The 16,875-nt window shown below is 40.6% G+C and overlaps 1 protein-coding gene across 1 annotated transcript in view; it reads right to left on the bottom strand.

Annotated features, from left to right (window-relative positions):
* Positions 1–16,875, bottom strand: part of mapk1 (mitogen-activated protein kinase 1) — a 112,258-nt gene that overhangs the window by 2,804 nt on the left and 92,579 nt on the right. The window contains exons 4-8 of the mRNA XM_072587113.1: positions 13,784–13,900; positions 8,504–8,618; positions 7,028–7,159; positions 4,963–5,072; positions 1,446–1,588 (exon numbers count right to left, since the gene is read on the bottom strand). Of these exons, the coding sequence (XP_072443214.1) occupies positions 1,469–1,588; positions 4,963–5,072; positions 7,028–7,159; positions 8,504–8,618; positions 13,784–13,900 (594 nt within the window). The 3' untranslated portion in view covers positions 1,446–1,468. The remainder of the gene's footprint in view (positions 1–1,445; positions 1,589–4,962; positions 5,073–7,027; positions 7,160–8,503; positions 8,619–13,783; positions 13,901–16,875) is intronic.

The following is a 16,875-nucleotide window of genomic DNA, read 5'->3' as shown; positions in this document are numbered from 1 at the left end:
CTGCCTTCCTAACCTGCAATCTTCTTCCTGACCTCTCCGCCCCCACCCCACTCCGGGCTATCACCCTCACCTTGACCTCCTTCCACCTATCGCATTCCCAATGCCCCTCCCCCAAGTCCCTCCTCCCTACCTTTTATCTTAGCCTGCTGGACACACTTTCCTCATTCCTGAAGGGCTGATGCCCGAAACATCGATTCTCCTGTTCCTTGGATACTGCCTGACCTGCTGCGCTTTTCCAGCAACACACTTTCAGCTCTGATACTCCAGCATCTGCAGTCCTCACCTTTTCCTGCCACAATCCAAAGATGTGCAGGCCAGGTGAACTGGCCATGCTAAATTGCCCAGTGTCAGGTGTATTAGTCAGCGGTAAATATAGGATAGAGGAATGGGTCTGGGTGGGTTACGCTTCAGAGGGTTGGTGTGGACTTGTTGGGCCAAAGGGCCTGTTTCCATACTGTGGGGAATCCAATCTAACCAAACCCTAACTTTAATTAGGGGAGGAACTCAGTAAGCTCAATCCTTTATTCTGGGCTAAGTCTTTCTTCCGAACACCCACCTTTGCATTCGTCTGAAGACTGTTTGCCTCTCTGATTTTTGAAACCGGCTCAATGTCATCTCATGTGCATTCAAATTAATCAAGTCAGAAATCAAGGGGTTTAGGTTAGCCACACCAATGGTCAAACAGAACACTGGGAAGGTTTAACTACTCAAGCAAAAAAAAAAATCATTTTAAATGAAATGGGCATGATGAACTATCAAAATAGTGGAATATTTTATCAGCTTTCAGAAACAGCAATGGTCTTTAATTGCAAGCATGTTGTATAAAAAGTTACCGGTTTGTGAAGAATGACCTTAAGATCCATAGTGGTGCTGAAGAATCACTTGTGATGCCATAGCACAAAGATTCTGTTTTCAGGGGAAATTCTAAGTATACAAAACCAATTGCATACACCCATAGTCATCCAAGTGACAGACTCAAAATAAATGCTGAAGATAGAGCATGGTGGTTCTAGAGATTGATGGACTTTCCCTAGCATTAACAAAACCCTTGTCTATTTGCTAAGGAAGAATAATTTCTGCATTTTGTTCTATCAGGGTACTTGATGCCAGCAAGGATGTTTTTTGTAGAATCAAGTCTGTCCCCCATAATTGGCATTGCTTATAATGGTGATTACAAATGGCTTTTTAAGCAGTGGGCTAAATATTTCAGGACATGAATAATTGGGGCCTCATGAAAATTCCATGAAACCCTACCTGTGCAGAGGCTGGAAGTTGGTCAACTTTCAGCTGAAGCATAAAATGTTGGGAGGATAATTGCAAAGAATAATTTGCATTTCTGCACAGGATTACCTGTATTTTCTTAATTGAATACCTATATTATTATATCTTTTCTAGCCAACTGTTCCATGACTACATTGTATCAAGAGTTGTCAGTGAAAGATTACCTGTATGCAAGGGCGCCTGTAGTTTAGGAATGCTGATAGAGGGGCTGAAACCTGGCTGTCTCCTCAAAGATCAGCTCCTTCAGCTTCTCCTTGGGTAGGTCATCCAGCTCCATATCAAACTTAAAGGGTGCTTCGGCAATAGGCTGAAATTTGATTACAGATTGATAAATTACGCAGAAGGAAAATTAAAATCAATTTATTTATTATATCCCACTTACTTTTTCCAATACTCCTCTGCTTCTCATTCTCCCAAAGCAGTCAATCCAACTGTGGGATTGTAGCTAGCACTACATTTCGTCTGCTCCCAAACTTATCAGGAAATTGTCCCACATAGATAAAGACGTAACGTGAATCAATACATTACAGAATCTTTCAGCATAGGAGGAAGCAACTTCGAAGACCACGTTCTGACAAAGAATTATCCACTTCATCCTACACAGGATATTTCCCCACATTTATGTTTTCACACATTAAATACTAAAAAGCCGAATGGATTTTGCTTCCTCCATTCGAAATGTCACCTACTTCTCAAAACAGCTACCACTTTTGCCGTTTGTTGATGCTGGCCAAAGTCCTTAAATACGCTATTACCCTTCCACCTTTTGCTGTCACATTCAAAAGATGTATTTTTCATATTTTCCTTTTCACTGACTCCGATCAACTCCTTTAACCCTGCACCAGCATTCTTTCCCTCCTCACCTGTTTCCTAGTTTTGTGCTAATTTATTTGTAACGTTAACAGTCTCCCTCCCTACAGTTGTTCCAACTTGCTGTTTCCAGCACTTTTTCATTTTAACTGTTAACTCCTGATTCTCCATGGCACTGCACTCCATTTCAAAAGACAAGCCTTTCTTTATTAAAAGAATAGTGTCTTGAAAAACCTATATACTTGGACTTGTACATAACTTTCAGTTTCTCATCTACATGGCATCCACATGGTGGTGTAATCTGAAAATAGAACAAGAGTATCCACATATTTGATGACATACAGTTCTACCATAACATCTTTCTTGATTCTATCTCACACTGTCCAAACACTGACTTCCCCCTATCCTCCAGCTCAAACTTAGAGCACACCTTAATCCATAGATGGACTTCCGACCAAATTTCTGCACTGTCTTCACTGCTGCCTCAAGCCCATTTGTTGAACTCCCCCTCCATACCTTGATTACCCTGAGGACTTGAAACACATGGAGATACTTCAGAGGAGAATTTCAAAATAGCTGGACCCCATGCTCTACAATTCAAAAATAAAGGTCATACAATTCCTGTGTATCCACCACCCCTGTGTTTATTGACTTAACTAGTGATAACACTCATAGGTGGGAAAGTAAACTGCAATGAAGACATTTACAAATGGATATGGATAATTTAGATGAATTGGCCAAAATTTGGCAGATACTTTTAACATAAGAGGGGTGATCCACTCTGGTCAGGGAATAGAAAGGATGTTAAAGAGAAATTTCAGAGTACTTTGGCACAGAGGAATCTGGGTAGCTTCATACATAAATCACAGAAAATTACTTGGCAGGTGAGAAAGAGTATAAGGTATGAGCAGGTAGGGAAAGTTTTTGGTTGTGAGACAAAGGCTCAGTTAGCATGACTTGGATCAGATAAGAACTTGCAGTAAACAATGAGGTGCTGGAGGCAAGGGTAGTGGATTGACTAGGTGAAAAAGCATTATGTAAAAGTCATCTAACAAGATGAAAAATCATTAATTATGTAAAGTCAGTTAACAAGACAAAAAGCATTTATTATGCTAAGCCAGTTAATAAGGCTAAGAATATTCACTGCATAACACCAAATGGCTTAATCTTTACTATTGATGCTCGCTGATTGGAACAGTCACCTAATCAGTATTGATGTTACCTTATTTGGAGGTTGCTCCCTGTAAGTGACCATTTAATTAAGAATCTGCTATTCAAGAGAAGACCAAGAACTCATGTCTCGGTGTACACGGGCGATTGTTCTCTCCCCCTCCAGGGTCCAGAATAAGGACAAAGGAGGTAAAGCCATACGGTGTCTCAATGTTTGCTCCTACTGATATAGGGATCAGGAAATGGGGCGACAGGTACAGCAGGGAAATAAGGACAGCAAGTGGAACTTTGGCATTTATCGTTAAAGGAATGAAGTATAAAAAGGAAAAAAAAAGTGTTACTGCAACTGTACAAGGCATTAGTGAAGCACCACCTGAAGTATTAAACAATTTTAGTTCCTTACTTTGAGGGTGTGGAGGTATGTAGTTGTATTAGAAGCATTTAACAGAAGGCTCACTAGATCGATTCCAGAAATGAGGGCTTTGTCTTGACAGATTGCGCAGTTGAGGCATATGCGCTTTGGAGAAGAATGACAGGAAATCTAACTGATGTACACAAGATGCTAAAGGGAATTGTCAAATTGGATGTGGAGAGGAATTTTTCTCATGTGACAATCTAGAATAGGAGGTCACAGTTTTCAGATAAAGGATAGCAGATTTAAAACAGAGATGGGGAGAAATTACTTCTCTTAAAGGGAAGGATTCCATGGAAGTCACTACTTCAGAGTGGTGGATGCCAGGACTGAGTAATTTTGAGATAGTAGATGAAATTATTATGGAGTGCAGGCAGGAAAGGGGAGTTGAGTCAGAGGTGAGATCAACTATGATTATATTAAATAGCAGAGCAGGCTCAATAGGCTGCATTGTGTATTCTTGCTCCTAGTTCTTACATTATGCCCCTGGTCAAGCAATGCCTGGATTTTAAAATTCATATCCTTGATTTCAAATCCCTCCATGGTCTCACCTCTTCCTATTTCTAGTCTGAGCTGCATAACGTTAAGGTACCTGTTCGTCTCTATGCTGGTAGTCTGACCACCCTGATTTAAATAGCACCACTGAGAGTCATGTCTTTAGATGGCAAGCTTGGTCCTCAACTCAAATTCCTTCCCTAAAAGGTCTTTTGTTTTACTCTTATTTAAAACCTCTCTTTGGCCAAGATTTTGGTTCTCTGTCATGGTACTACTTCACATGCTTGGTGTTAAATCTTGGCTTAAAATGCACCTGTGAAATGCCTTGGAACATTAATACATTAAAAGCCCTCCATAAATACATTGCTTCATAGAAAAGTTGCACCTTTGCCTTAAATAACTCTTGAATTAGTCAAGTACATGTCAACAGATTGGGACACAACAAAGGAAAACCACCATATATAAAATGAAGTTGCCATCGTCCTACTGGGCCATAGGGCTTGCTCTCTCATGAGAGAGAAACAACTGGTGGTGGTTTAATCTGAGGGCCACTGCACCTTAGGTAAGGGGAGAGTTTGAGAAGAGCGATTTTCCTGATAACCTTAGCTTGTGTGGGAATTGAACCCATGCTATTGACAACACTCGGCATTGTAACCAGCCACTCAACCACCCGAGCCAATTGACCCCCTTAAAAATACCATAACCTTGTCATACACAGCAGCAATTCCCAAGTGCACACAATAAAGCCGAGGTTATTCATTAGAATCTGAAACTCAACAAAAATGGTGTCCTACCTCATCACTGGGGTCATAGTACTGCTCCAGGTAAGGATGAGCAAGAGCTGCTTCCACTTCAATCCTCTTATGTGGATTAAATGTCAACATTTTATCCAATAAATCCAGAGCTGCAGTAAAGTAGAAATATCTACATTAAAAATCCTACATCTCTACATATTTCCCATTTGCACAACTCCTGGGTTCACATATTATAGTGTCAATGTTTTCTCACTACAAATTCTTATGTCTATTAAGTTCCAATGGAACTGTTGTAAATATATCACTTGATATGTAATTGGGCCTTGGAGTTCTGGAAGGTCACTTGCATACCTTCTAAAATTTTTCATGCCAATTTTCCTCAACAAGGTTGTGACATCCACGATAACACCGTTCAAAAAACTGAATTTAGCTTTCATATTTTGCCTAGGTGGGTGACTATCAGCCAAATGGCCTGTATAATTTGAACATTGCAGGTCAGTTGTGTACTTCAAATAACTTTGGGGAAGACAATTTTCCAAAGTCTCAGTGGAGTTGACGCTGCACGTGAGGATTTGGCGCCCACAGACTTGCACCTGTTGCAGCACTGAAAACAGTTGATAAAGATATATAGTGCAAAAGAACCAGACAACTATCTTCGAAACAATTATTGTAGACTAGAATGATGTCACTTAGAACATCATTTTCTGATTATTCCACATGAAATGCAGCCTGTGCACCTCTTTTTCTCAACGCACTAGTGATTTACCGACTGCCAATTGAAGAGGTGAGACAAGAAGAAACAATCAAGGGGGGGGGGGGGGGGGGGGGGGAGGGAGAGAGAGGGGGGGGAGGGAGAGAGGGGGGGAGGGAGAGGGGGGGGGGGGGGGGAGAAAGAGAGAGGGGGGGAAGAGAGAGAGAGAGAGAGAGAGAGAGAGAGAGAGAGAGAGAGAGAGAGAGAGAGAGAGAGAGAGAGAGAGAGAAAGGGGGGGGGGGGGGGAAGAGAGAAAGGAGGGGGGGGGGGGGGAAGAAGAGAATATAACAGCAGAGAAAAACAATTAAACAAAAAGGCTATGGTGTCTGAATTATCAGGTGCAAAATCCAAGGAGATAAGCTGGTTACAAATACATATATGAATGATCTTTTTGAGCAGTTGGATCTTTTTCAAACTAGCAGCATGGCATAGTGATAGTGCCCCTATCCCTCAACTGAGACACCCAGGTTCAAGTCTCACCTGCTCTGAATAACATCTGAATAGAATGGCTAGAAAATATCTTGCAGCAATAGGATATACAACTCGATTACCGCAGTTCTTTTAGGAACATAACATTCCTATTCAAGGAAATTCTCAGTTACAGATGATAACTTGCCAATTAGTTGAGTTTTGTTTTTCTAGAACTGTTACTACAACTCCTTTAAGATTTGTTTGATTATCTTTGGGGGTCAGCAGATATTTTGGATATATTTCTGAATTAACTGAGTTTTTTCAACATCCTTACCTCTTCCCAAGTAGTTGCATGGTCTGAAGAGGTGGATCCGTGTTGTGCATTATGACAGTCTGGTTGAGTAAGCTTTATGTATATCTGCCTGTTTCAGACGTGGCATTAATCACAAATGTAGATGTTAATAAATTTTATTATACAGGCTACTCAACTGGTTCAAGGAGGGAATCTACACCTCTGATGGGCCAACTGACCAAGGTCTTTAGGGCAAAGGTGAAGCATACAAGCAAGAAGTTCCCAGATTTTGTTTGACCTCTATTGCCTTCAATTTAATTTCAGCTGGATCAACATGTCTCACTTCACATGGTAACAGTAAGAAATGACAACACTATATTTGTGAGCTGAATAAACCAGAAACAGTGGCTTATCTGTTCATAATTGTGGACCTGTAATGGTTCTACTGGAAGTGGATATTCTTTCCTATCCACCATTCGATGTGAGAAATACTTATCACACTCTTCATTCTTTTGATTGAAGAAATCTACAGAAACCACAAAGTGAATCCAGTCTAGAGGAGGAGTCTGACTCATTTTCAGCACTTCAACTTTTAAATGCAGGCAAGTCTGCAACGCACACTCAACTGAGCCCTTTGTATTCACTCTTACCTTTCCCATCAGCTTTGGGGAACAGTCTGTTCCAAGGAACTTTGTTCTTGTGAGGCAGAGATTGCAGGTAATTTCTAGCTTTGACATTGATTATACAGTTCAAGTCATCTGGACTGGGTGAGCCAAGAATACCTAAAAGACAGGTAGTTATACTTGAATTCTTTGCTAGGTTAAAATTTTGAAAGATTGCCAATCAATAATTCAAAAGGACAGTTCACTGATAACAGCCAATAGATATACCAGATGTTGTCATGAAACACAGCCAAGATCCCATATTTAATCAACAACCTTTTATGTTATCTTATTTCAGCTAGAATAACTATGGGTATTACAATTAACTTTGGGGATTATGAACTATGGGAAACCATGAAACAAAGCACAAAGTTATTACAGGATTAAAAAGTGCGATACCCCCTACAAACAATTTTAGAGCACAGGAAGCAACCACTTCTTGTATTCTACTTAAGTCAGCTCCTTGAAAGAATTATCCAATCAAGTCCCACACCCCTGCTCTTCCCTCAGCCCATTAATAAGGATTCCTATCCAAGTACATACTAATTCCATTCTGAAAGCTATATTGTGCTAGGTTATACCACCTTTACAAGATATGCATTACTATCTAAAAAATGAAGTTAATTTCACTTCTAGTTCTTTTGTTTAAATCTGCTTTGCTCCGATTACGGACCCTCCTGCTAGCTGAAACAGTTTCACCTTATTTATTCTATCCCTACCATGATTTTGAACATTTCAATTAAATCTCTGGTTAAACATGAATCCCAGTTCCTCTAGCTACATTCTTGTAAATATCAATTCTCAATCCAGGACCTAACATCTGCCCTCTACTATAATGCTGTGAATTGGACAAAGTGCTCCATCTGAGGGCTAATTAGTCATTTGTAAAAGTTCAGCATATTAAAATAGTTTGTACATCAGATCTAAGAATCTGGATACTTTGACAGCTTTGAAAAAGCATTCGGGAAACACCGCCCTTAAATACATTGTGCGCTTATAGATGGGTAACACTTTTCCACGTCACTACACCTATCATTAAAATATTACAAGCAGCACATATGCTAATGGGAGAATAGGCTTGAAAACATAACGGCTCAGGTAAATTATTCCACTAGATTTCCTCAATCCTAATCGTGGTTGAACTGCTAGAAACGTGTGGACATCAGAAAGGGACAGGCAAGAGCTAGGTTACTCACTTTCCCCTGTCACTTCAGGTCCAATATTTCCAAAGGTTGACACAAAGGAAGACCACTTGATTTTAAACAAAATAGGATGACATCATTGATCCACATGAAAGATTTGGTTTTAAAGAAGTCAGATGTCAGGGTAAAAGGGAAAGATTCTGATAAAACTGTACTCTGTCTATCCACAATCACTAAGATTTACAGTTGCAAGTTAATTGTAGAGATGAATGGACTTCAAAGCAGTCAAACAAAAGACACATATCAAGAAGATATTTATTACCAAGGATATGGTTGAGCTGATCCAAATAGTGTTTTCCTGGAAAGGTGGGTCTGCCAGACAGCATCTCTGCCAGGATGCAGCCTACTGACCAAATATCAATCGACTTGGTATACCCCTGCAAGAAGATAGAACTGCAGTACACATTCAGGTTTATACACAAACTAAATATGAACAGATGAGCTGAAAGTAGTAACTTTGCACTAACATCCAAATCCTTAAACTACTAAGTATTTTCCATTTGTGATTGCAATAATCTCACACCGACCTTGCTAAAGTTCAGTGATAAGTAAATCGAATGATGGCCACAATAAGACTATAAAGCACAGAGTTAAATGCCTTGTGTAAAAAGATAAATTTGAAACTTTAGAGCTCTACAAATTTACAAACTACTCACTTTTGAGCATGATTAAATATGATTGAGCAACTTGTTCCCAATCTGTGCTGTTTAATCTTTTTACCTGGGGCAGTTGTGCTGAAACTTACCTGTATAGAAGGGAACAAATTGTTTTTCAAAGATTAAATAGCGCTCTCTGCCCTGCCAATTGATGTGAATGTATAAAAATGGAGGATGTGGTTGGATTTAGTGGGTGCACCCATATAGTCAAAGAACCTGACTATGGGTAGACTTGAATGAAAGTAGCCATTTAGATAAGATGCTACCATTGCGAATGAAATCACACCCCAGCCTAAAATCACCATCATTGCATGCTAGGGTTTAGAGAAGAGGGGAAAGAAAGCAATCAAGTGGCTATCACAGAAGTCAGAACTGTACAGAGAGGGGAAACAAGGTTGTAATCTAATTTTGAAGCTTGTCAAGTAACCAGCTTGAGCTTTAAAAAAGTAGATCTGCCAGTCAGCAGTGTCTCTTTTAGAAATCACAGGAGGCAGCATTCAGCTCAATGTTCTCGGCCACTCTCTAAATGAACAATGGTTCCAGTGTCACTTTTGGGTTTTTTCCCCCCTGCAACCCTGTATATTCTTCCTTGGGAAATAATATTTCTATTTCCCCATTGAAAGCCTCAACTGAATCCACCTCCACCACACTCAGACAGCTCATTCCAGGTCTTGAGATGATTTCCATTTTGAGAGAGAGAGAGAATGGCACTGGGCAAGACTCTGCTAAGTAGAGTGTTAACATACGTTTCTCATTTTAGCTAGTGTATTGCAGGACAAGTAAATATGGAAAGAGCTGATTTGAAAACTATAAATACAGAATTTATTCCCTAAATTTTAGACAGGTAAAAGAAATTAAATGGAAGACTTTCCATCAAATTTAAGTGCCAGATGTCAAAAGTTGCAACTTTCATACTGAACTCCAATTCAACATTCAAACTGTAGGTGTGTCAATGGTCAATGTGCAGAAGTGATGGCTGTCGAGAACATAGCTCAACCAGCAATACCCAGGCACTCAGCACTAATTGGGAACTGAGCATAATATTCTAATTTTCTGATATGATTAATGTATGTCGTGAAGTCAAGCTCCTAGGACTCACTGAGGATACAATCTTCCTCATTGAGAATACATGAACAATTCTTCTCCTCAGGTGCCAGCCCCTCAGAAGGCAGCAACTAAGAACAAACCTGTTGTACACTTTTTTGCTCACATTATTTAAGATAACAAATATGCAGGAAGACAAACATTCAGCAGAGGTCAGTTGTCAAGGTGATACTTGGAAGCACAATTTATCCTCCTTTGCTCGTCTATCAACAACTAAGTCATGCATTTCTTGCGTTTGTCATTGTTATTGGACTTCTGGTATCTGAACTATGTACCATTAAATCGAGCATTCACACTGCTTTCCTTCACTGACAGCAATCGTCATTTCTTACAATGTGTTCTGAGGGCATCAGGTTTGACCCATGCAAATGTTAAGACCTGCAGCAGGAACAGGCCCGGCACACTCAAAGGCTGTGCAGACTTTCACAAGTATTGAAAGCAGACAGATCATTTGTAACAAAACAAAAATGCCCTCAGTATTCAGAATTAATTACAGTAATTCTCAGCAACCACTGAGGCACATAAATGATTAGGTTGTGCTTTCACTGACAATTGATGCTCCAAAAAGTGTACAAAAAGCAGCATTTTAAAACTGTGGAGACTTTGTCTTCTCTGCAACCAGACATTAAGACTGTAGAAATGAACAATGGGACTGCAGAAGTTTATAAATTACAACAGAATAATTACATCCAGGGCGAAATCGCATGGTTGAACGGCTGTGACCGAAAAACAATTGCAATATATCGTTAACTTGTCAGCAAATAATCAGTCCAACTGCTTTCAGTCCCATCTGTTACAAGGCACTCAGGCCAGGTGAATACCAGCACCTGCTCTTAAAGTTATGTATTGCCTAAAAGGTTCTCTACAGAGATTTATTTGCATTTCCATTGCTAAATATGCTGGAAGTTAATTGATTATGACATCACTTTTACAAGGATTAAAAAAATCCAGGCCTGCATGCTGGGGGGGGGATGTCATGAGAAATCAGTTACCAACTCTTTAAAATAAGGTTTGAAATAAATCAATGTGGGACAGATTGCAAATCTATGTGCATCAAATATTTAATATAACCTCAATATATGGCTTCCATAAAAATACTAATCTTCATGTTCAGAAATCAATGCTAATTGCTCTCAAAACTTCTGGCAGCAATTTACATTTATTATTCTCACCTACATGCCGTCATGGTGATCAGATCTTTGATTGTAGCAACTGTGCATGACTATCGTCAACTCCATTTGTATTGCTTTCTTGATAGAAATAGTTTGTGCTGACCATAAAGAGGGTGGTGTGGGAGATCAGATCAGCCATGGTCTGCCTGAATGATACAGCAGACTATGGTGTTATATTTGACCAGGGAAAAGCAAGGCATCAGGTGTTTCTCCACTGTGTGCTTCATTATTTAAATTAGCTCTGAGGGGTTGCAGTTCCTCCACCTGCACTGCCAAGAGAATCCACCAGATTCATTATTAGTGGAAGACATGAGTAATATCCCAAAAATTAAAGGGTGTCACGGGGCTGAGTTGAGTATGGTTGCCATTACGGAAGAGATAGTGCTAGAAAAGTTAAAAAGTCTTAAAATTGATAAATCTCCTGGCCCCGATGGGATACACCCTAGAGTTCTGAGAGAGGTTGCTGAGGAAATAGCAGAGGCATTGGTTGAGATCTTTCAAGAGTCACTGGAGTCAGGAAAGGTCCCGGATGATTGGAAGATGGCTGTAGTAACCCCCTTGTTCAAGAAAGGATCAAGGCAAAAGATGGAAAATTATAGGCCAATCAGCTTAACCTCGGTTGTTGGTAAAATTCTAGAATCCATCATTAAGGATGAGGTTTCTAAATTCTTGGAAGAGCGGAGTCTGATTAGAACAAGTCAACATGGATTTAGTAAAGGGAGGTCATGCCTGACAAACCTGTTGGAATTTTTTGAAGAGGTAACAAGTAGGTTAGACCAGGGGAACCCAGTGGATGTGGTCTATCTGGACTTTCAAAAGGCCTTTGATAAGGTGCCACACGGGAGACTGCTGAGCAAGGTGAGGGCCCATGGTGTTCGAGGTGAGCTGCTGGGATGGATTGAGGATTGGCTATCTAACAGAAGGCAGAGAGTTGGGATAAAAGGTTCTTTTTCAGAATGGCAGCCGGTGACGAGCGGTGTCCCGCAGGGTTCGGTGCTGGGGCCACAGCTGTTCGCATTATATATTAATGATTTGGATGAGGGAACCGGGGGCATTCTAGCGAAGTTTGCCGATGATACAAAGTTAGGTAGACAGGCAGGTAGTACTGAGGAAGTGGGGAGGCTACAGAAGGATCTAGACAGGTTGGGAGAGTGGTCCAGGAAATGGCTGATGGAATTTAACGTGAGCAAGTGCGAGGTCTTGCACTTTGGCAAAAAGAATATAGGAATGGACTACTTTCTAAATGGTGAGAAACTTAATAAAGCCAAAGCACAAAGGGATCTGGGAGTGCTAGTCGAGGATTCTCTAAAGGTAAACATGCAGGTTGAGTCTGTGATTAAGAAAGCGAATGCAATGTTGTCTCTTATCTCAAGAGGGTTGGAATATAAAAGCAGAGATGTACTACTAAGACTTTATAAAGCTCTGGTTAGGCCCCATTTGGAGTACTGTGTCCAGTTTTGGTCCCCACACCTCAGGAAGGACATACTGGCACTGGAACGTGTCCAGCGGAGATTCACACGGATGATCCCTGGAATGACAGGTCTAGCATATGAGGAACGGCTGAGGATACTGGGATTGTATTCGTTGGAGTTTAGAAGATTAAGGGGAGATCTAATAGAGACGTACAAAATAATACATGGCTTTGAAAAGGTGGATGCTAGAAAATTGTTTCTGTTAGGCGAGGAGACTAGGACCCGTGGACACAGCCTTAGAATTAGAGGGGGTCATTTCAGAACGGAAATGCGGAGACATTTCTTCAGCCAGAGAGTGGTGGGCCTGTGGAATTCATTGCCACGGAGTGCAGTGGAAGCCGGGACGCTAAATGTCTTCAAGGCCGAGATTGATAGGTTCTTGTTGTCTAGAGGAATTAAGGGCTACGGGGAGAACGCTGGCAAGTGGAGCTGAAATGCGGGGAGAACGCTGGCAAGTGGAGCTGAAATGCGCATCAGCCATGATTGAATGGCGGAGTGGACTCGATGGGCCGAATGGCCTTACTTCCACTCCTATGTCTTATGGTCTTATGGTCTATGGTATCTGGTCATTGGTTATCATCGATCATCAGTCGTGAACGTCAATGGATTCAAAACATCAACCCTGCTTCCTCCCTACAGATGCTGCTAGACCGCAATTGCTGCACTGGCTGCCATGAGTTGAACCTGGGGCTTACAAAAGAACAGAACTGATCAGAGATTGGGAGCTCATTAAATTTGTGTCGTGCACTTGTATAACACATTTCGCAAGAGTTATAAAACAAAAAAACTGGTGAAATTAGGTTGCGTATCTGAAGGAATAAGGTGGTTAAAAAACCTCAGATTTGGTGATAGCCTTGTGTGTAAGAATGCATGTAAATTTTTTTTTGCAAAGTGTTTGTTGCTAGCTTATGTCAATTTAAATACTGTGGTGTCTTGTAGTTGATGCTTTACGCGTGTTGTAGCTTTAATTTTAATGAAGGGCTGAAAATTGAGGATACTGATGAATTCCTCAAACCCTGTTTCTGCATAACTTCAAATATTCTGTCAACTCATGTACACAAGATATTGTTACTTATTAAGCAAGTGTAGGTGGTCAGCTCTGGGTTAGGATCAAAAGTAAAGCAGTCAGAAAGCTCACCTTGGAGTTGAGCATAATCTCAGGTGCTCGATACCAACGGGTAGCAACATATTCTGTCAGGAACCCAGTATGGTCATGGTCTGGGTCAGCCACACGAGCCAGTCCAAAATCACAGATCTGTAAGGGAGGAAAAATGAAGCATTAGTTTCTATCCAGGAGCTACAACACTTCCCACTCAAATGTAGTGGTGCCAAAATCTGAAAATTAGTTCTAATTTGGAGGACACATCCATAGCCACACTCTGACCTCTCATTCTATGGCAGTTGATATTGTGGTTACTGCCACCTAAGTTGCAAAATAAAAAACAACTTTGTCATCAATGAACACATCACCCTAGAACTCCCAAACACACACTTCTGGGTTTCAACCTATCCATTACCACCTTTGACGTCAGACTGACAGGTCCAATTAGAATCAAGCTTTCCACTTTGCAGATTTAATACAATGGAATTTCAAAGAAATTGCATAAAACTCATGCTCCATTTTCACCCATAAAAACAACAGACATTTGACTAAGTGGTGAATGAGCACACTGGTTTGATGCGGGGCAATGCTATCTGGCCTGACAACTAAAAATGGATGTCTGGCAACCAACAGGATGGCAGAGGCCTGCACATGCAGAGTACACCGATGAGGTCAACAAATTGATCTCTTCAGAAGTCTGCTCTGCAGACTGCAGGTCCACTTTCTAGCAATTATCACAAATGAAGTAATAAGGCCATGAACCATTTAGACCATAAGACATTGGAGTAAGAATGAGGCCATTTGGGCCATTGAATTTGCTCTGTCATTCAAATATGGCTGGTAAGTTTCTCAATTTCATTTATCCACTTTCTCCCCCATAACCTTTGATCCTCTTGATACTCAAGAACTTATCTCTAGTTTAAATATACTCAATGACCTGGCCCCCACAGATTCATATCTCTGGCTAAAAGGGGAAGGAGGGGGTAGAAAAGGAGGAGAGGGGAGCGAGTGAGGAAGCGGAAGGCGGAGTAGGAGGCCGGGGGGTTGGGGGGGAACTGAGTGTATGAATAAGACTTATTCCATCAGCAAGCATGGGTTGGATTTGCATTTACGATAAACTATCAATAATCAGGTTATTCCATGTTTAATTTGTCACAAGTGCTGTGCATTGTGAAAAATTTGACCTTCATCAGATCTCTCGTTGTGTTTTCACAACCATGTTAAATAACGGGCAGTTTACATGGGCTAGAGAATGTTTAATAATCATTGGTCACAAACTGTGCAGGGAATTTTACTTAGCACAGGTATTTAAGATAGATAGCAGGAAGTTAAAAACAGAAAGAGCGTGTGGGAAACGGTGACTTTGATTCTACCAGATGGAGATTCTTACTGTTAGAAGTAGTGTCACCTGATGTAATACCTACCTGCTAATAATCTGTCACTTTTTTTTGAAAAGCATAAATCAAAAACAAGTGTTACAATCCTAGGAATCTTAAGTAACACAAATGTGTCATTTAAAAAACCTTGCACCTTTGGGCTTCAAAACAAACGTAACACATCACAGCAGTACTATTGCTCTCAGCAGCTGTTGTGACATGGCACTTGAAGACTATGCGTGACAGCTGTATTGAAAATAAATGCAACCACAAAAAACATTAACCTTCTTCAATAGCATAATTGTGTGTTGATCAATGTGTTAAAATAGAGCCCAGAAACCCAGGAGGCATAGAGGGGGGTTTTGGTCTTAACTAATATCACAGTTTACTCACTAATTGGAAAATTACTCCCAGACAGATGGTAAGTGGAGGTGCAGTTGCCCAAATATAGTGAAAATTGAACTAAATGGTCACCCTCAGGACTGCACTTAATTAGCTGCTGTAGCTGGCAATGTTCAACCACAGACAAAACAAAGAAATTTGAAGTCCTAAACCCAGCCACAGCAATCTTTTAGAAATCCTCATTTATACCAACTTAGCAATTAAGTTACTGACTGCAGCAGCAACTCCATGTCAGTCCTCATTTAACAGGGACCAGCCAGGAGAATTCCGGCTTCGTGGATCAACAGTCAAAAGTGTAAATTTATTTTTAGAAGGCTACAGATATCCATTATTTGATAATAAAGAATAAAATTAGATTGGTCCAAACCAGGTGGTGAGAGGGAGGCTTACTGAACATTTATCCTATGTCACCATGCATTAGAGAAACAGATCACACTTCCCCACATTCTCCCACTACACACCAATTCATTTACATTTTCACAACATTTAGTTTTTTGCTGCTTTGCCATATTCCAGCCAGAAAGAAAAACAGCATATTAATTTGGTTTTATTTTGGTTCATGTATCAAATTTGGTCACAAAATACCAAGCTCTTGCTCCTTCAGTTAGGAACATGGGACTGGGATATCATAGCAATTACAGAAACATGGCTCAGGGATGGGCCAGACTGGCAGCTTAATGTTCCAGGATACAAATGCTACAGAAAGGATAGAAAGGGAAGCGGCATTTTTGATAAGGGATAGCATTACAGCTGTGCTGAGGGAGATATTCCTGGAAATACATCCAGGGAAGTTATTTGTGTGGAACTGAAGAAAAGGATGATCACCTTATTGGGATTGTATTATAGAGCCCCTAATAGTCAGAGAGAAATTGAGAAACAAACTTGTAAGGAGATCTCAACTATGAGAGAATAATAGGGTGGTTATGGTAGGGGATTTTAACTTTCCAAACAGACTGGGATTGCTATAGTGTTAAAGGGTTGGATGTGGAGCAATTTGTTAAGTGTGTACAAGGAAATTTTCTGATTCAGTATGTGGATGTACCTACTGGAGAAGGTGCAAAACTTGACCTACTCTTGGGAAATAAGGCAAGGCAGGTGGCTGAGGTGTCAGTGGGGGAGCACTTTGGGGCCAGTGACCAAATTCTATTTGATTTAAAATGATGATGGAAAAGGAAAGACCAGATCTAAAAAAGTGAAGTTCTAAATTGAAGGGACGGCTGGAAAATGGGAAGCCTTCAGAAATGAGAGAGAATCCAGAGAAAGTATAATGCTGTTAGGGTGAAAGGAAAGGCTGATAGGTATAGGGAATGCTGGATGACAAAAGAAACTGAGGATTTGGTTAAGAAAAAG

This window comes from Chiloscyllium punctatum, chromosome 17 (assembly GCF_047496795.1).
Source record: "Chiloscyllium punctatum isolate Juve2018m chromosome 17, sChiPun1.3, whole genome shotgun sequence".
Taxonomy (NCBI): Eukaryota; Metazoa; Chordata; class Chondrichthyes; order Orectolobiformes; family Hemiscylliidae; genus Chiloscyllium; species Chiloscyllium punctatum.
Note: the sequence above shows the minus strand (reverse complement) of the source record. Positions and strands in the feature narration are given on the sequence as shown.